Below are 20,840 nucleotides of genomic sequence, written 5' to 3'. Positions count from 1 at the left end.
TTTCTACCCTCATCAGTGGCAAATTGAAAACTTTTTTTGTCTTTAGTAATACAAACCTTATAACGGCTGCCGTTTTTTTTTTTTTTTTTTTTTTTTTTTGCATATCCATGCAAAAAAGGCACCATGCCTTTCTTTAACATCATTCAAAAAATATATATTTGCATGGATGTTGTTTGTATCCATGCAAAAAACAGAAGACAAGTATTTTGAACTTCTGCCTATGGTGATGAATTACAAGTCCACAGATTCTCCATCAGATATGATTTCTCTCTGGGCCACTCAATAATGGTAATACTTCCAGAACAAAGAGTTAAATTATAAATATTTTAATCTAAACCTGCCAGGGGTATAAATAACCCTGGGCAAGTTACTGTGGTTGCTTTCATTACTGAAGCGTCTCTGACAGGTTTCACCACATTGCTCAAATGCTTTGAAAGCAATAGCTGTGCAGTTGTCTGCTTAGGACAGTGGAAGTGACTAACCTTTTGTCTGGCTCTGAGGAGTCATACGTTTTGTATATTCCAGTATGGCTCTGATCCAGAACCACGCCTGCAAGTTCATAGAAAGGAAACCTTTTAAACATATGTTGTATAAATTGTAGTTTCTCATAATCTATGTCCTTTTAGGAAATTGCTGATTTTTTTTGTTGTTTTTGTTTTATATTGACAGATAATTCTTCCTCTCATTGAAGCCTACAAGTACGTCCTGGTAAACCACTTGACAGTTTCAACATAGTGGGGATTTTGAAGGTGGAAGAAACTCTTGAAATAAAAAAACTTTCCTTCTCAATTAATACTTTAATTTCATTGGAGAAAAGCTGTCCAAATCTGCCTGGCTCCATGTCGAAAAAATAAGCAAACCAAGAAAAAGAAGCTGAGGAAATAGATCAATAAAAGCCCAAACTGATATTAATCTGTTTATATAACTTTTGACCACAACTACATGAAAGACATGAAATTAATAATAAATTAGTAGAGGTAACCTCACCACAATAAAATGTTTGATAAAGAACTGTTTATTCTGAGCACAAAGAAGCATTTATAGCCAATTATTTACAAAAGGGCTTATGCTTTTGGTTAATCATGGGTTTATGCAGCATGGAGCAATTTTTCTAAGCTGGACTGTTGCCATCCACACTCCGGTCATGGTTAAGTTGTGTTATTGGAGCTTCATTTTCAGAATCACTCAGGATTATTTGATCCTGTTGATTTGTAGAAACTGAAAGGAAAACACGCAGAGCAGTTTCATCTCACATGTGATTGTTTATTGATGCAAGAATTCGATTCATACATTTCCCGAGTGAGAAAAAGAAGAAACAAAAAACACTCAGGAAATGTAAACATCATGTTCATAATAAACATTTATTTTTATTAACAAGGCACACCAAAATGGTAGCGCATCCTTGGTGACATTATTTCACCATTAACAGTATAGTGCCACTCTTCATTTGTGAGACAGCTATCAGATGAATCACTTTCAGTCACTGGATCTGATAATTTAAACCTCACTTTTTATCATTCTTCTAAGTGCCACCATTTAAATGTCATACAGACAATACAGGTTATAAATTTAATTTATTTTTGGAGTATTTTTCCAGTGGACTTCATTTGTGCTGTTTTATGGAACTGAATCTAATGCTATTATTTTGCAATACATGCATTTAGGCTTTTAGACTAAGTTCTAAATTAAAGAAGTTTGCAACAAACTCCTTATCTTGACGTTTTGATATTGGACTCAGATGTCAGAGTCTGAAAGCATTTCTCCATATGTCCATTCATCATGAGCAATTGTATAAGCAGCATGCTTATATTTGTTTCTCAGCTGCATGTTGTCAAAGGTAGATGCTGTGAGACAAACTTAGAAAACCTGAAATTATTCTGTTTTCTGAGGGGGGAAAAAATAAATCGACGTTCTTATAAAAATAAAGCTCTAATGATGACAATTAGCCTAAATGCTATCAGTGCAGGTAGATTCACAGCTTGTAGAACAGTTGTGCGAGGCAGAGCGCCAGTGAGTCCTATAACCTCCTAATAGCAGTCACGGTCATTTCTCCAGGCCCAGGGCTGAGCCCAGCATCGCCCTGACTTTGCACATCCCCAGAGAAGCTCGCTGACTCAGCCAGGAGCAGGTGGGGGATGAATGGACATCTTTCCAGTAGTCCAGCATCTCCTTGGGTGTGATTTGGTGGACGGACACCATAGCTTGATAGCAGCAGCGTCCGTATGGCACAGGTGGACCCCCGGCGAAGAGAGGGCAATGTGAGGGCCGCACTCCAGCAGCGTAGGCGCAGAGGCCGACAAACACATCCTCGGGGGGTAGAGGAGTGGACAGAGGCGATGCCGATGCTGCAAGGGCAACTTTGAGCAATGCAGAGCGAGAAAAGACGTAGGCTGTGCCGCTGCAATAGTCGGGGAACACAGACAAAGGATAGGCCCCTGATGGGAGGTAGTGCTTGCTGTCTGGGTCGCGGTTTGGGGCCACACGGAGATGGACTCTACCCAGGTACAAGTCCCCTTGCTCGTAAGGGTTCCGGCTTTTGTTTAGGAAATGCAGAAGAACGCTGGGATTGAAGAAGACGTCATCGTCCACCTTGGCCATGAAGTGAGCTTGAGGGCAGAACCTGCGGGCCCAGCCCAGCATGGCCAGGGTCTTCAGGGTAAGGTTGGAGTAGGAGTCCAAGAACCGGCCCTGAATCACGTCCCCTTTCTCCCTGGCTTCTTCTATCAGCAGCTTTCCCAGGCCGGGGTCAGAGGCCACGCCCACCATGAACAGGGTCATGACCCGCAGGCCCCGCACCTCCACCTGTCCACCCCAGGTGTCTCTGATGGCCTGACGAGCCCGCTGATTGGCAGGGGCCGAGGTCACTATGGTGATGAGGTAAGGCTTGGCGCGCTGGCACACGAGCGGGCTGGGCATGAGCAGGAACTCCTCGGGTCTGGAGGGGGGTAGGCTCTGGGGCGAGACGATGGCGACATGCGGCTCCACCGCCCTGCTCATGCCCATCGAGGTGACCCACGTCTCAATGATGTCCAAGAAGAGCAGCGCGAGCACCGCGGCGCACGCCAGGATCCCGCACAGGGACGGGAAGATCCCCGTCCTGTTTCCGCGCTTTCCTAACCTGGGCTTGCAACATCCCCTTCCGACCATGATCACCATCATCATCCCCTTCTCTGCTGCTGCTGCTACTGTTGCAAGCAACGACAAAAAAAATAAATAAATAAAATAATAATAATAATAATATCCTTGTCTTCTGGCAGCTTTTCCTCCCCCTCCGCTCCTATCGTTGCTTCACGTGAAGACGCATTCCTCTGGGTCCGCTGCGCTCTCCTCCACCTTTCTCTGCGGCAGCTTTTCGTGCCTGCTGCAGCCTTCTGTCTTTGATTTGGAGGGATGTGCAGTTGCGCAGATTGAGCTCTGTCGACCTGGCAGCGGCTCGCAGCAGTTTTTACTGCTTTTAAAAAATAAATAAATAAATTTATTGCTATTGCTGTGAAGAGGTCAGGCACCGCGGCCGACGGCAAATCTGTGCCCCGGTCCCTCAAATCGATGGGACGTCCGATATCCCGCTGCGGCGCACTGACCCAGTTGTTAATAATATGTTAATAAACATCCGATCATGAACTGAGGGTTCAGAAAACGTCCATCCAACGCTTACTGAAGATCCGCAGCGAGCGTTTGCTGGTGGTTTTTGGAGTCCGGTAAAGACAACACTTAGAATTAAGCGGATCAAACAGCGACGATAAGATGAAAAGGAAATAAAAAATGGATTGAAAAAGCATGTGGATATTCCTCATTAAAGTTATGTGGCTGAAGCTCTCGTGTACGCCTATTGTCGTCCTTACACCTGAACTTTGTGCGACACCTACTGGCTATTTGTGAGTATGAAACACAGAGATTGGTTGTCAGCTTTTTCTTGTTTCCAAACATCCTTCAAGGTCAACTCCTTGGTTACACGTCCATTCCAATAAATTATTAAAGTTGATAAAAAAAATATTTAAAAAATCCGTTAAGGATCCATCGCACACAGTGTGATACATTCTATTTGGTTATTTCTATTAATTAATGACAGCCAAGCAGTTTAAAAAAATAATCTAACCTTTGTGTGATGTTTATATTTTGGGGACTCGGCCATTGTAGGTTTTTGGACCCACTGCATTGTATTGTTTGAAAATTCAACTCAAACAAAATCTTCTTCCATTATAAGATTAAAAAAGACGTTCACTCAAATTGCATTGGTGAAAACTGCATACATGGTTGATTTCTAATTTTGAAAGAAAATATTTTATGTTAAAAAAAAAAGTACTCAGTCATATTTGCAGTCGCCCTACATTTAAATGTCTATTCAATAAGTAAGCATTTATGTTTATCTTTAAATCTACCTGTAAGGCTTTTATAACTTACTTCTTATCTTTTCTTTTTAACTTTCTATTAGGGTTAAACACCTACAAAACACATATTAACAAAGACAGGAAAGACAAAAGAGTTCGATTCTTGCTCACTCTTGAGGAGAACAGACAGAGATGTGCTTTCAGTTACAATCTCCTACCGCTCTGAAACACATTTGGCTGCTCCTCTCTTTTTATTGTTTTCAGGATCCCTAATCACAAGGACGCTGTAGCTCTAAAGGGAGGGGAAACAACTCATCACACAGCTACAGCGTCAAATGTCATTCACTAACACACAATTATTCTGCACTAGATAATCTCCTTCCAGGCACAAAGTTAAACAGAATATGTAGTCAATCTTCACAGTGACAGTTTTGTAGCAATCCAGCAACTCAAACGAAGCAGAGCTCTTCCACCAAGAGATAACCCTGCAGGAAGACTGTTGTCTCTGCTTTTTCGTCAGTGAGGCCTTCTGAGAAAGGAATCAGAGTAAATCAATAATACTGGAAACATTCTTAATTCTATAATGAGATCAATTAATAAAGGCAGAAGAAAGATAATACTATAAGATAATATGAGAATAACAAATATTTGATTAATAATATTACAATTTCTTCAATACTTTCACTACACACATAAGGACACACGTTGAATGTCAATCTAATCCTGTCACCCTAAAAATGTATTGATGTCAGCTGTGACAGATCTGACACATTAATAAAAAATAAATAAATACAGACTTTATACCTAATGCAGGGGGGCTAAAGTCTGTCCTCGACTGCCTGCATCCTGCACGTTTTAGTTCTCTCCAACAACCTTTTCAACAAGTCAGTGTTCTTCTTAGGCCTTCTGACATGTGCAAAACTCATGTTTTGCACATGTTTTGTATACGTGTGCAAAACATGGGTATGTTTTTTCAGGAAACAGGATGTTTTTTTTCTTTCTTACTGACCTGGTATAATATTTCAATCATTTGTGTATCTCAAGTCAAAATTCAAAGGGGAAAAAAAAACTGAGTATATTTGATCACGATAATGCAGTGATCAAATAACAGCATAAAATTAGAATCTTTTCTGCAAAAATTGCAGTCAGTTGCATATATCAGACTGTTTTTGAAAAGAGGGAGCCGTGCAGTTACATATATCAGACTGTTTTTGAAAAGAGGGAGCCGTGCAGTTACGATGGCGTCAATCCAGCTTCACCGTTGGCAGGCTGGTTTGTCTTGTGGAAAGGAATTTCTTTGTATATAAACCAACAATTTCCTCCCCACATATATGTATAAAGATACACATTTTGAAGTTGAATCAGAACAAATTCCTATGGTGTTAGGTTGTTTAGAATGACCAAAAAATCATTAATATTTGCTAAATGCCAGCCAGAAAACCTAGCAAGAAAATGTTGTTAGATTGTTCAGGTTTCCTTCCACAAACTTCTCACAGTTTGCTGGAGTTCTGGTGCATTCCTCCTGACAGAACTGGAGTAACTCAGTTAACTTCACAGGCCACCTTCGTCACACACACCTTTTTAGATCTACCAACAGCGTCTCCACTGGAGAAACATCAGGGCTTTGTGATGGCCATTGTCCTCCAACCCAGAAGGGAATACGGACTGAGTTTTAAAGCGTGCAAGACAATACAGAAATTATAAAGAACTATAACTCACGTCATCATAGTTTATCAGAATCAGGAAGACATGTCAGAGTGAAATACAAACATTTTACAGAAAACAAATGAAGTGTCATTAGATTTATATAGACACTCAAGACACTCAGAGACACTTTACAATATAATCAGTCATTGCCATTCACGCACACAGACATGCAAAAACCTAAATAACACCAAGCTATTTAAGCTAAATAACACCAAAAATTTTTTATGTCTTTTTTTAAATTTTTTATTACGCATAATTTGATAAGTCCCCAGACATTATGACGTCAACGCTGTCTGGCTCGCGCTAAGGTTGGAGTGGGGATGGGGGGGGGTTGAGGCACGCGGACAGAGAGGGAGGAGGAAGAAGAAGAGGGGGGAAAAACCATCATCATCATCATCATCAATGCGCTATCGGTGCGGGGGTCACGAACTATGACCTTTAACAGAAGAAAATAACAATTCTTATTTTTTATAAAACAACCGAGCGCCTTAAAGCTGAGAGCGGCGTCCCTCTGAGGTGAGTGTCAGTCCCGGACAGGCAGCATTAAAGCCCGATGAAGAAGCAGCGCTGGGTCACAAAACAGCGGCTAGCCGCTTAGCTTCCTGTCCGGCTGCGGGTGCTTTACCTCCGGGGATGAACAGAAACAAGCTGCGTGCGGTCTGGCAGTCGGCACAGGACACATTAGCCGATTATTAACTACATGTCAACGCTGTTGATTTGTTGTGCTCCCTCCATTGTGATTCTCAGAGGCAGACCACGCTAGCTGTTGCTCCATAGCCTACCATAGGTTTATTTGCGTCTAGCTAGCAGCGGGAGCTAGCACCGGATGAACTCGACCCTTTTACCTTTGCCATCCAGCTGACACGACTGGATAGAAATGTTTGTGTCAGAGATTTATTTGGAAAAGCTAATTTTTTTTTGCATCTCCAATCAGAATATTAGATGTCACCCTCTTCACTGCCTATTAAGAAAATTGTTTCATTATACCAATTATCATAACATCTGCTGTTATGTTGGCCAAACGCCAGAGTCTCCATTTTGTTCTGTGTTGTGTTTGGAGTGAAGTTACTGATGGACAAACTGTTCAGCCAATCTGTAAACAACGTGAAGCCTCACGCTCCTCCCTGTGGACCTCTGCAGGTACCTTAATCAGCTGCAGCTGGAGTCTTTGTTAAAGGAACTCTGGCTAATAAAGGTTATGTAAAGGTGTAATCATGGAAAAAAATATGTGATTACAGAAAGGCGGAAATGATGAACGATTTTGTACTTAATAAGATGTGAAAATGGGTTGTGAACCTTGCATTGGTTTTTGAGGATTAAGTGCAAAGTAAAGGAAAAGCTTTGCACTTTGCAGATCATAATGTCATAATATGTTCTCTGTAATAATAACTATTTGAGTATTTATTCTTGGTGACATGCATCCTATGCAGTTTTTCCCCCCAACTTTGAGGTTGTGATGTGACCAAATGAGGATAAATTAAAAGGGGAATGAAAATTAATTACACAAAGATATTCTTTGAGTTGTTCCATTGGCCCCTGATATTAAAAGGCAACATCAGGAATGTCTGCAAAGGCAGTAGTGGTTACTTTTAAACTGATGTATTTTCATCAGTTCATACCAAGACATATGAGGGTAAAATAATGAAACAAAATGTCTGACATTGGTCTCTTGATGCAGAGTGATATTGCTGTAGGTTCATGATCCAATAGATTCAAACCTGGCCACCTTGAGCGCTAGTACTGAATGTGTTCAAAATAGCCACAAAGTAGGTCAGTATCTTTAAAAATACAGCTGCAGTTTCACATTTGACCTTATTTAGGGGAACTCATAGCTGGTGTAATTTGGTCTAAGTGATTGCTCAGAAACAAGTTCAAAACAAAACTATTATCAGCCGTTATGAAAGAAAACACCCATATGTCACACCCCGGTTTAGTTTGGACTATCTAAAAAAATAAACCTGTTGATGAACAAAGTCTCTTGCATTCCTCTGCAGACCTCACTAATGACTCCACATGATCATGGCGACCAACCTGAACCTGCTCTCTCAGCAGAAATCAGACTCTGAGCATGAGGCAGAGGTCAGTGTGCAGAGAAAGGCTTTCTTCCTGTTTTGTTTCACATCACAGTCAAATTCATAAAGTATTATGAATCCATAATACTTTTAATAATACTTCCATATAAATAATGTTTCTATGGATTCCAGATTTAAGAACTATTTTTGTGTTTGCTAGCTGACAAAAATCATTTGTGCTTAACTGGGTTAGGGGTCATGCTCTCCATCAGATCCAGTGATGGGTGAGTCTCCCCAGCGCTTTCGGGTCATCTCTGCAGAGCCTGCCACAACACCACAGCGAATACAGGTAATCGAATCAACAGTGCAATACCATGCAGATACTGCATGGAACATATCGCTATGCTTTTATTACTTATTTACATTAATAATCACACATTTTTTTTGTCTCCCTCTTCTGTAACTGGGCTATTCAGATTGTAACCGACCAGCAGACGGGTCAGAAGATCCAGATCGTGACTGCGATGAACCCGTCCAGTGCTTCAAAGCAGCAGTTCATCCTGACAACGGCTGACAGCTCGGGGGCAAGCAAGGTTATCCTGGCCTCACCGGAGACTCACAACTCGAAGCAGGTCATCTTCACAGCTGCAGACAGCCTGATGCCAGGAAGGATACAGGTACATTTGTGCCAACATGTACCTTCCTGCTCCATAATGTTGAGAAATCTGCTGGGGCATCCTTTGTTTTAATAATTTTACTGTTTTTCTGAATGTATTTTTGACGTTATTTGGACCATTGAAAGGGGAAACTTGTGAAATATGAGTTTGCTTTTCCTTTCAGATTGTCACAGATCCAGTGTCAATGGAGCGTTTGTTGGGACAGTCAGGAGATCTAAGTCGATCTCAGCCTGTGGAATATTGCGTGGTGTGTGGCGACAAAGCTTCAGGTACTCAACCTTTCAGCTGTTCAGCTTCACTCTGTCGGCAAAAGGACTCAAACACCTTTGTGTGCTTTCAGGGCGTCACTATGGAGCTGTCAGCTGTGAGGGATGCAAAGGTTTCTTTAAGCGGAGTGTGAGGAAAAATCTCACCTACAGCTGTCGCAGTAAGCAGGACTGTGTCATCAACAAGCATCACCGCAACCGCTGCCAGTTCTGCCGGCTGAGAAAATGCCTTAAGATGGGGATGAAAACTGATTGTGAGTTTGCATCCAGATTGAGCCCTTAAATGTCGTTCCAGTTAAACAAATGTAATTAGTTGGATTAAGGAAGCCTGAACAACATTGTTTTCCTTTTACTTATACTTTCTAAGAGAGTGGTTCTGAGACAGTACAAGTAGGGATGCCCTGGTGCATCCCCAGTTGGTAAGGTATCAACAGGACATTTTAAAGCAGGAGCCCAGCCGGTCTTTTGCCTTTTTGCTTATAAAAGCACTAACTTTCTTTTTTCTTGGCACTAAATGACTAATTTTTTGTTTGTTTTATTTTGATCTAAAAATTTTAATTTCCAATTTCAAAGTTGGAAAAAAATGCTTGAAATGCTACTCTTTTTTTTGGAGACTGTTTTGGTGAAAGAAGAGGCACTGATCTTTTCAAACTATTTATACTATATGTGCCACAATAATTTCTCAGTACTACTGAACATTAAACCAAGTACCAATAGTCATGCAATGGCTGAAACTGATGTTGATCTTAACGTATTGTGAAACCGTAAGTACCAACTTGAAGCAGGCCTTGTATCTTGAAGCCTCTGATATTTGTTTCTCCTGCTAAATTGTCTTCACTTTATTTATGCCTTGAAAATATCTGAGGATCAATTTCTTCTCGACTTCTTATGTGTCTTTTTTATTATCAGAAGTAGTAGTTGTTGTATTACTCCAAAATAATATTAACAACATTCTGCCTGTTGTCGTTGTTTAGCTGTCCAGAGTGAGAGGAAACCCATCGATGTTGTTCCCAGAGAGAGACACTCCAACTGTGCTGCCTCCACCCAGAAGATCTACATCCGCAAGGATCTCAACAGCCCACTCATTGCTACACCAACCTTTATCTCTGACACGGATACAGATGGTTCCAGGTCAGGAGTAATGAGAGCTGTTCATGTGTTCGACTGTGGCTGTGTGGCAGAGTAGTCGTCTTGCAGTCAGAAGGTTGTAGGTTCGATTTCAGCTTCCTCCTGCCCCATGTCGATGTGCCTCTGGGCAATGCACTTAATTCCAAATTGCCTACCGGTCTGCGTATCGGTGTACGAATGTGTGTGCGTTTGTGAGTGCGAATGGGTGAATGTGACTAGTGTAAAGCGCTTTGAGTGGTCAAAAATGACTGGAAAAGCGCTATATAAGTTCAGTCCATTTATAGTGCAGTAAACAAGTATTTTGTTATCAATGACTCTTTTTTATGTCTTGTTTAAACAACTATTAATGCCAGGCAATGATAACCTAAGAGATACTTCTATTTTTATGGAAACATAAGCTATCCAAATCCTCCATGCTATTACTTTTTTACATAAAGCCATGTTGGTTTGGATTCGATTCTTTACAATAAATTAAGTCATAATATGAAAACTGCCTTTTGTATTAAGTCAGGTTATGGTTGTATTATTGTACAGATCCAGCCTGCTGGACCAGGGAATGCTGGTTAATATCCAGCAGCCGGTTATTCAGACTGATGGGACGTTGCTGTTGGCAACAGACTCCAAGGTACATCTGATCATAAAGACTCACCGTGCTCTGCTGTCTCACGCTGTTCTCTGCTTTGTTGAATAACTTCTAGCATCAATGTCTTTGGCTGAAGTTGATGGCATAATGTGATAATTATGTGTTTGCTTTAGATGGATTCTGAGCACGGAAACCTGGGGACGCTAGCCAATGTTGTGACATCACTTGCCAACCTTAGTGACTCCCTGAAAGAAAGCCTGAACAATGGTGATACCTCAGACAGCCAGCAGGAGGAGCAGTCTGCAAGCGAGATAACACGGTCAGTTAGTCATATTCCAAGTATTTCATCGCCACATTCATCTCAGGTCCTTCAGGAAATATTTGTATGATTTAGTAGTTTAAAAATGATGGAAATCTCTTTTATGTGTTGCTGTAGATTATGTTCTTAACTGAGTTAAAAAACGTGCGCGTGCGTGCCTTTGTGTGTTTGTATGTACTTCAATGCAGTGCCTTTGACACTCTGGCCAAAGTCTTCAACCCTCCTGAAGCAGGGGCAGAACAGAACCTGGCTGAGAAGTCACAGTGTGTCAGTGGGACTACCATCCAGCTGATTGGACGGGACCAAGAGACGCCCATCATTGAGGTGGAGGGACCGCTGCTCACTGACAGCCATGTTGGTTTCAAGGTGAGTGGAGGGAGTCTTCACTGAGATGGAAAAGAGGACGCATGCAAATCTTTAATAAACTCTTGAGAATATGTCAAATGTCTTCTTCTGTGGGCTGGCAATGTTGTGTTTTTTTTTGCTGATGTAGACACCAGGCAAGAGTCAAACCATATGCATGGTTTTTGAAATGATTCTTAATGGTTAATTGTTTATATCAGAACAAAACATATTTTTTTTGCTTTTTATTAGGACTGAACTGGTCAATCGAGATGAATCGATTACTGAGATAATCATTAACTAATTTAGTAATCAATTAGTTGTTAACTGCAATGTAAAGACTCCAAAAAAAAAACTTTTGCTGAAAGAACAAAATATTCACTGCAAGATTTAAGTCAAAATGGTACAAAAAATATTATTTTGCCCTTAAAATATTAAACCCTAAATATTTTTCAGTTGATCTTTTAGTAATGTCATAAAAAAGGCTTAAGTGGTTAATGAAAAATTTGCAGAATGTGCCAATTTTTAAGAATACGATTAATCAATTGATCGCCAAAATAATCAACAGAATAATCGATTGCAAAGATAATCAAGCAGCCATACTTTTTATGTTATTTTAATATAACTCCGGTTGTGATGTTCTTGTTCCTGTTTCTGTTTGCTCCAGCTGACCATGCCCAGCCCCATGCCCGAGTATCTGAATGTGCACTACATCTGTGAGTCGGCGTCCAGACTCCTCTTCCTCTCCATGCACTGGGCACGCTCCATTCCTGCCTTTTCAGCACTTGGGTGGGGGAGAAAAAGAAATCGGCACAACAAAAGTTTTCCTGTCGTGTTTGCAATGCTGCCATCTCCTGTTTGTTTGCAGTATGTCTTACATGTTTATGTATTTCCCAGTCAGGAGGCAAACACAAGCTTGGTGCGAGCTTGCTGGAACGAGCTGTTCATCTTGGGTCTTGCTCAGTGCGCTCACGTGATGAACTTGTCAACCATCCTCGCTGCCATCATTAACCATCTGCAAAGCAGCGTCCAGGACGGTATGGACCAAAGACGCCGTCATCATCTCACAGTAGGACACAAACATGAAAACAGGAGCAAAGAAATGTCATTTTTATTAGATTGTAGCTGTTGTTGCTTGCACTAAATGCTAACATATTGCATGTCTTAGCCTCTGAGTTGTGTGGTGTGCCCCATTCCCCAGGTATGAACATGACAGTATGTGCCCCTAATTATCAGCCAGCTTAAAACATTAATGTTTGGGGAAGTTTGTTTCTGTGACGACAAACCTGAAAGACGCAATATTTTCTGTAACATTGATCTCCAGCCCAGCTGCAAAAGCCCAGCTGTCCTGCATGTCGTAGATGTTTCCCTGCTGCTACATGCCTTATTTAAATAAAAAAAAAATGTCAATAACATGGGTCTTTGGAAGTTGAGTATTTCTTAAGTATGCTTAAGAGATAATGCAATAATTTCTACCAGATGAGTGTGGACCAAAGGACTGTATTTTTTAGGCTCTTGTGAAGATGCATAAGTCTTGCATCACTCTGTTTATTTTTTATTTTGGTGACCATTTCCAGAAACCAATTTCTGTAAATATTTGACAGCTTGTTTCTTCTTGGGCATTTTAAAAAAAAGTCAAATTTATCAGAATATCACAGTATAAAATCAAGTCATTTAGACCTTTTATTTTTTTTAAATCTGCATAATTGTCTAACTTTACAATACCTTAACGTGGCTTCATACAAAAAGCTTAGCCATGTACCTCAGTTTTTGCTCATCAAAAGACTTACATAATAAGATTAAATCTAGAAATCCAAGCCCAGGAGCCTGCTGAACTCCCTGACTACATTTGTTTAATGGGATCTGTACAGAAATGTTAGACGTTTCTTCTTTTTTTCCAGACAAACTTTCTGGAGAGAGGGTGAAGCAGGTGATGGAGCACATCTGGAAGTTCCAGGAGTTTTGTAACAGCATGACACGGCTGGAGACCGACAGCTACGAATACGCCTACCTAAAGGCTATTGTGTTGTTCAGTCCTGGTGAGAACTATCTTTAATTAAAAAAGAACTTATTTTAAACAATATGTTTACATTCAATATAAAAAACCCCTACAGAATTGGTTTTTATAGATTTCAGTTTTTTTTTTGTGTTGTTGTTTTTCCTGATGATCAGATCACCCAGGAGTGGAGAGCAGCGGCCAGGTTGAGAAGTTCCAAGAGAAAGCCCTGATGGAGCTGCAAGACTATGTGCAAAAAACATATCCTGAAGACACATACAGGTCAGTTAGTGATAATTCATGGCATTAATTCATAAACAAACTAAAAGTGAATCTTGTCACTCAGAACAAACAAGAATCATTCATCAGAACCAGATTTATGCTGGCTTCTTCATACCTTAACTTTCAAATAAATATATAAAATATAGAAATTTGACAAAAAAAAAAAAACACCTCACTGCAATCATTGTTATTGCTCCCATTTTAAAATAAGAGAGTCAGCATGAGGGAATAAATAATGTTACCTCAGACATGGTTTCAGGTGTAGTGTATGTATACTTGTATATGGTTTTGACCTAAACTTTCATGAATATAAGCAGAAATTGTATTTTTGACTGAAATAAATCATCAGGGATGATTTTGGACAAAATCTGACTAAAATAATCTTTTCCCCTAAGACTAACACGCATCCTGACACGTCTGCCTGCCCTTCGTCTAATGAACTCAAGTATCACAGAGGAACTCTTCTTCACTGGTTTGATAGGCAACGTCTCTATTGACAGCATCATTCCCTACATCCTCAAGATGGAGACGGCAGAGTATAACAGCCAGGACTCGGACACGACAGAATGACAACACACCAAGGACTTAAAAACTGTCAGTTAAGTTTGTAAAATCTCATTTTCAGGTACACGGTCTCTAGAGGGCTGTAGTGGAACTACAAATCTTTGTTTTCTAACATCACTTGCCGGATTTGGCGTAACATGGCATTGGAAAACCAGGATGACCAGGAATGTTTTCTGCACTTCATGCTGTGAGTCACTCTTTAACTACATGAAAAAAAAAAAAAATCAGTCAGCTGTAACTCCTCAACTGTCTCTTTTAATATTTTCTTCACATTTGATCCTCATTGTCAAATAGTTTGAAGTTTAAATAAGCCATACATTCAGTGATGTTGATCAAACAGATGTAATATTGAGTACCAGCCTTTGACCCCAAAATCTCAAATAAAATACCAAACACAGCCTGAAATGTAAACATCAGATTATGTAAACCTGCAGGAGGATCATATTGTTTTGGTTTCTTCTGCTGCCAGGACTTCTGCAGTCCGTACGTTTCATGTTTGTGTCAAAAGTCTCAGACTCAAACACAGACGTCTCTAATAGCCAAGAAATTTAAAGTCACTTTTACATCAGAATATATATAAATTGGATTTGTATGTTTTTTTTTTTTACTTTGATGTTTTTGTCCAAGTATTTTAACAAAAGCTAATTAACAAGCCTCACAATTGTTACATATTACCTAAATGGAAGCCTTTCACTTATTCTGTTTATTTTACGACACTTACACCCAGATCCACTGGCCTGAACTATGAAGCAGGTTCATCAAGGTAAATTTAATTTCAGGTTCAGTTTAAGATGAAGCTGATTCACTTCTTACTTTGATCTATCACTATGATAACTCATAGAAGAAACTCGGATATTAGAAAAACTGAAAATAAAGCAGTATTATTGCTCAATATTGAGAAAGATTGTAGATGTTAAGATTAACCCTTATTTCTTTAATTGTTCACGTTCTTGTTCCATCATTGTAGTACAATTACAATTATGCTTTGATCATTTGAATATAGGATTGAAATGCATTCTAGTCTTCTCATCCTCAACAATTATTTTTGGGATTTTTTTCTATGTACTATCACTGGTATGTGCCAACATTAGTAATTTGATTAGCATTGATCTGACTAAAAAATAAAAAACAAATGGCAACAAGATTTATTTTCATCTTGTTGCCATTTGCTTCTGGATGAGGAGGGGAGGAACTTTGTTATAGCGATGCAACGTAGCAATTGTGATGAGCAGAGAAGCTATGCTGAAATCAGCGGTGTGGTTGTTTCTTTTTATGGTGTTGAAAGAATAGTGAAATATATATATGTAATGTATGTAATATCTGCAAATATATGAGTTATTGGCCATAACAGCTGTATTAAGATTGGATTTTGATATTAGCTAAATTGTTCATATCAGAGGATCCCTAGTTTTTTTTTTTTTTTTTTTTGCCATCTTCCATCCTTCCTTTCTCCGTCTTCTTCTTCTTTAATTACCGCTCCATCTCTTTTATATGAACACTCTTGTATTCTGGGTCACTCAGGCTTGCTGAGTTGATAATAAGCTTCCTTCCGAGTCACAAAGATGTAATCTTCAAATCGATTTTTAGTGAAACTGGTCCTCTAAGAGAAAATGTGTTTGAACCTGCTTCCTAGCAGAAGGCCTTGGTCTGAGTAGTGCTGTTGTCTTTTATTACCATAAAGGACATTTCTTGGTGTATTTGAATGTGGATGCATTTATCAAGGTACGCTTGGGCTTTTAAAATCTGTGCAATCACTCCACTTATTTTTCCTTATTGACAATCAGTTACGTTTTGTCCTTCTGTCCCATCAGTGTTACAGCTCAGTAGACATATGTCTTTCTTTGTCTCCAATCAATTTAGAATGTTGTAAAGACAATTATTTAAAAGCTTTGGGTTTAAAACTCATTATAAAGTGTAGTTATGCTGCACTTCATGTTTGCATTGGTATTTTGTTGCACAATGATCAGCTTATGTGATGTTCCACTGCATTTAGGCTGACTAAAACTGTATATTTTGTATGTTTTTTGAAAACATTCGTTTGTTTTGAACAAATTTGCTTGTTGCATACTAAGTGTACTTAAAGTACTTTTGGGCAGGTATCCCTGATTGGAAAACAATGAGATTCTGCGGAAAGCCAGCCTTGAATCCATTCACGTCTTGAGGACAGCATTGAGATATGCATTGGCTTTACCCTCTTGTATATATGTTTAAATAAACATCCACAGCAACATGAATGGTAACGGGGATGTACATAAGTCAGCTAGGTTTGTGTCTCATGAACATCAATTGTAATATTTTGGTTTTAAACCTGAAAAGACTCTTTCTAAAAAGGCACTGGTGATGAAGTGGCATTTGTACATGTAACGGACATTAAAATGAGCGCATGTTGTTTTTAAACAGGGTTTTATAATCTTTCTGTGAGCCCTAATTGTTGTCATTTTTATAGTGCATTGCCATGCATGAAGAAATTGCTTAAGCACATTTTAATAAATGCAGTATGTGAAATATTGATTTAAATGTTGTGGCTTTCGCAGCTATTCCAGGCGCATAGATCATCCTCTTTTGTGGTATCATTTGGGGAACAATTTTTTTGATACTATGTGAATCTACTCTGTTCTTCTTTCTGTCTCCAGACGTTTGAATGATGAATTTTAAACATTTGTTTCCCAAGATGGTTACAACCCTACATTTCTACCTCACTGATATAAATCAAATGTATTAACAACTGAACTCTTGTTTCTGCATTCCAGTAGGAGGCTAGCTTCTCTGAAGCAATGTGTCTTATTTCAACTAAAATAAACATCTATTCATTTAATGTAACAGATCTGATGTTGTTCATGATCCAGATTAGAATCAGCTGAAATGTCAGAAAAGCTCGACTGAAACAAGGAGGGAAAAAAAATTACTTACAAATTTTGTTGGGGAAAAAAATAACATGACTCTTGCCACCTTTATGCACACCCTCACATCTGCATGAGTTGCAGATTGCTGGTGTGTATTTCCAGCTGTCATTTGCGAAAGACAGGGAACACCCTGGACAGGACATCACTGGTCAGCACAGAAGCACACAGGACAAACAACTGCAGATACACACACACTCATAAGGGCAATTTAGAGACCATTCAGCCTAACAAATATTTTTGGGCTGTGAGAGGAAGCTGGAGTCCCACTGGGAGAACCCTTGCATGCAGAAAAAACCCAGGTTGGGATTCAAAGGCATACAACAAAACAGTCTGTGTAAACCTTTTGCATATTGCTAAGTTGGTATAAAGTTTGATATTCTAATGTGGTGCAAAATTAAAGTAATATTTTACATTTTAAGGACTAAGCATTTAATCGGGTCTAGTTGAAAACGTAAAATATTTAAGTGGTCAACATGAACTAGATTTTTTTACTTTGAGAAAATATTATTTCAAGAAGTTTGAGATTTGTGGGTTTTTTTTACTTTTTATTTTCAAGATGCTTTTTTGTCACAGGGACAAAAATCATCCAAATTTCCTATTTTAGATGGACAAAAGAATTAAAGCTGCAATAATAGAAACAGCTAATCTAGACTGACTGGGTGGTGTTTTGATTTTTTTTATTTTTTTTACACATTCTTTCAAAGGGAGATTGTAACTGCGGAAGTCATATGTAGTAAAAAGTCGTTTTTTTTAAAGTAAGTATAAACAATCTTACATCGGGTTTTATTTAGAGGTGTAAGAGTAAAGGGTTTTTTTTTGTCAGGATTTTGTGTAAAGAACAAAAAAAAAAAAACTTCTATTTTGCAGCCATAGAAAGTTGGATATGTTGAAGTTTGCAGCAAGATGTGTTAATTGAAAGTTCCATAAGTATGAATAATTTGGCAAAAGTGTCCATAAGCCAGGAGTCTGCAACTTAAGCCATATGCCACTGTCCTGCAACCTTTGGATGCTTACCTCCAATACACCTGTGCAAAACCTGCTGATATGCTAAGGAGGCAGTTTAGCATTTTGATTCGAGTATGTTGGAACAGTGATGAAAACATAAGTTGAAGAACGGTGGCAAAATGTCTGACAATCAGGAGAAAAGGAGAAAACAAGCACTGGCGTAACTGCGAATTGATCAAAACTACAAGTACCGTCAGCTCGTGGCGTTTACCCCGACGTAGCTAAACGTCATCAAATTGCGTCACGCACCGCGTACGTGTGCTTGTGTGACTTCCCAGTAAGATTGATTTGGAAAGAGGATAAACATGCCCATGAAAGGGAGGTATCCGATCAGAAGGACGCTGGAGTATCTCCAGAAGGGCGACATCATATTTAAGAAGAGGGTGAAGATCATGACGGTGAATTACAACACACATGGAGAGCTGAGCGAAGGAGCAAGGTCAGAGCTACCGGCTTAGCATCACACAAGCACCGGGTTCACGCCGCAGCGGTCACATATGGCTTAATCCCTTACAAATATCACAGTTTACATCAGTGCCTGCATAGTTTCAAGATGTCTGTTCCTTGTTTCATGTCTTCCAGGAAGTTTGTGTTCTTCAACATCCCGCAGATTCAGTACAAGAACCCGTGGGTCCAAATAATGATGTTCAAGAACATGACACCATCGCCCTTCCTGAAGTTTTACCTGGGTGTGTGTGTGTGTGTGTGTGTGTGTGTGTGTGTGAGAGAGAGAGAGAGAGATTTCTCACATGATCTTTGGTGAAGGATCGCTTTCGATGCTGTCTTAACTTTGAGATCGACTCCGTCTCTGTTTAGATGATGGTGAACAAGTCCTGGTGGACGTGGAGGGAAAAGACTTCAAACAAATTTCACAGCATGTTAAGAAGATTCTGGGTAAATCAGAGTAAGTATTGATGGTGTTTCATGGCACTTAGATGTGTTCATGCAGTTGCTATGAGTTTGTATTTATTTACAGATGTGAACAAGCGCTGAAGATGAGATGAAAGGCTTCATATAAATATGTATTTGATTACGGTAGCCTAATATTAAAGGGAAGATTTGGAGAAGTGGGTGATAACCTTATGTTTCTTTACTTTTTAAAATGGGAAAGACAAGAGCACATGTCACTCAATTTATCAGCCTTGATAAAAGCTAATATCCACCTCTGAGATGTCAAAAAAAGCCAACTCATATTGAGGCAGCCTGTTAATGCAGCTGTTCTGCTCTCTTCTCTCTAGTGAAGTGTTGCAAGCTGAAGCTCAAGCCAAGTTGCAGGAGTCTCACCCTTCCAACTTCGGCCCAAAGAAGTACTGTCTGAGGGAGTGCATCTGTGAGGTGGAGGGCCAAGTGCCGTGTCCCAGCACCACTCCGCTGCCAAAAGAGATGACGGGCAAATACAGAGCCAAGATGGCAGAGTCACAGGACTGAGAGGCCGAGCAGCTCGCTTTTCCATCTCCTCTTGACATTCATCTGGCTGTGATGGCTGTATTAATGGACATATGCTCCAGCCAGAAGCTGCAGGATTGCACTGACACGTGATGAGCTGCTCCACCATTCTCACACAGACTTTTAACATTCATCAATGCAGATGTTAGCGTCCAACTCTCAATGTCTCATCGATGTGAAATTCTGTGCAGGTTAACGTGTGTGCTTGAGTTACTGCTGGGATAAAGTTTTACACTCAAAAATTCTCAGTCTCGTGCATGTGAGTGATGGCGTAAAACATGCATAATCCATATTGACTCATCCTGCCAAAATGATGCCATTCCTGGAAACAAAGAAACCTCCATCTGCTCTTCTGTTGTACTAATTGATGTCAGTTAGTTTTCCACTGCTCTAAAAGAATTCCTACAATCTAATCTAATCATAATGTGGCTGACACAAGTACGTATTTGTAATTTAGGTTATCATAAGAGAATTTATTTCAGTAATTCAAAGAAGTTATCACCAACATAAGTTTGCCGCACACTGATATAATTTGTGTCAAGTTAGAGTAATGGCCTTCTGCTGGTCAGCATTGTTGGTTCTAGTGTTTCCTGCAGAGACTCCATACAGCTTGTCAGCAGAGGGAAGCATGAAGCGTTGCAACATTTCCTGGTACTTTCTAGTTTTTGGACTAGAAAAAGCATAACGGACCAACGTGATTGTGAAATCATCGCCGAGTTTGGAAATTTCACACTGAATCTCAGGCAACTTGAGTCTCTGTGCCTCTCCATGTGTTCTCTAGATTTTTAATTTAAGTTTAAAGAGAAGTTTGTACCACTCCATCTCACTTTTCTCAAATTCTCTGGTACAGGTATGACTCCATAAAGACAGATGTGCCTCCGACTGACTCCAGCTGAAGTTCTCACCTTTCTAATCTCCCCAACTCTTGACTTTCATTTACATCACAATTCTCTCTAGACTTTAATTATTCCTGTGAAAGTTAATTCTACTTCCGGCAACATAGAGGATGTCTATTTACATCCTCTACTGCAATCCCGATGGTTGGGTTAGCTTTAATATTTCTCTATTTTTATTGTTTGTAAACGATTTCTGTTTTAAGAGAATTAATCTTGTGTTACTGCAGGTCAAAATTGGCAGGAATGTTTAAAACACAGGTTGGGTTGTGCGGGGTCTATACCAGGTTCATGTTGAAACCTAATTTTTCTGAAATAAAACTCCCACAAATGTAATTCCAGTTAATTGCATATGTATTTTTTTTTTACCTGCCAGGTGATTAGAAACA

General features: G+C 39.6%; 3 protein-coding genes across 6 annotated transcripts; 2 read left to right on the top strand and 1 right to left on the bottom strand.

The window, feature by feature from the left end:
• Positions 1-1,242: 1,242 nt before the first annotated feature.
• Positions 1,243-3,832, bottom strand: b3galt4 (UDP-Gal:betaGlcNAc beta 1,3-galactosyltransferase, polypeptide 4). Its single transcript, XM_055045898.1, has one exon. The coding sequence runs from the start codon at positions 3,160-3,162 to the stop codon at positions 2,044-2,046; it is 1,119 nt and encodes a 372-aa protein (XP_054901873.1). The 5' UTR covers positions 3,163-3,832; the 3' UTR covers positions 1,243-2,043.
• A 2,605-nt stretch (positions 3,833-6,437) lies between these two features.
• On the top strand, positions 6,438-17,024 carry nr2c2 (nuclear receptor subfamily 2, group C, member 2). Of its 4 annotated transcripts, XM_055046088.1 has the most exons (15): positions 6,438-6,551; positions 8,030-8,114; positions 8,301-8,396; positions 8,524-8,724; positions 8,888-8,993; positions 9,065-9,244; positions 9,965-10,121; positions 10,653-10,743; positions 10,875-11,020; positions 11,209-11,386; positions 12,030-12,151; positions 12,260-12,399; positions 13,264-13,401; positions 13,535-13,640; positions 14,036-17,024. In XM_055046088.1, the coding sequence occupies exons 2-15, from the start codon at positions 8,049-8,051 to the stop codon at positions 14,208-14,210; spliced, it is 1,902 nt and encodes a 633-aa protein (XP_054902063.1). In that variant the 5' UTR covers positions 6,438-6,551; positions 8,030-8,048; the 3' UTR covers positions 14,211-17,024. The 4 variants fall into 4 exon arrangements, with proteins under 4 accessions (XP_054902063.1, XP_054902062.1, XP_054902065.1 ...); XM_055046087.1 differs by having other exon boundaries at positions 12,030-12,399; XM_055046089.1 differs by lacking the exon at positions 6,438-6,551 and having other exon boundaries at positions 8,028-8,114; positions 8,320-8,396.
• Positions 17,025-18,351: 1,327 nt separating this feature from the next.
• mrps25 (mitochondrial ribosomal protein S25) lies at positions 18,352-20,787 on the top strand. The gene is made up of 4 exons (XM_055046086.1): positions 18,352-18,551; positions 18,695-18,801; positions 18,929-19,016; positions 19,351-20,787. Exons 1-4 carry the CDS (start codon positions 18,418-18,420, stop codon positions 19,538-19,540), a joined length of 519 nt encoding a protein of 172 aa, XP_054902061.1. The 5' UTR covers positions 18,352-18,417; the 3' UTR covers positions 19,541-20,787.
• Positions 20,788-20,840: the final 53 nt, after the last annotated feature.

This window comes from Poeciliopsis prolifica, unplaced genomic scaffold (genome assembly GCF_027474105.1).
Source record: "Poeciliopsis prolifica strain line A6 unplaced genomic scaffold, Auburn_PproV2 SCAFFOLD023, whole genome shotgun sequence".
Taxonomy (NCBI): Eukaryota; Metazoa; Chordata; class Actinopteri; order Cyprinodontiformes; family Poeciliidae; genus Poeciliopsis; species Poeciliopsis prolifica.
Note: the sequence above shows the minus strand (reverse complement) of the source record. Positions and strands in the feature narration are given on the sequence as shown.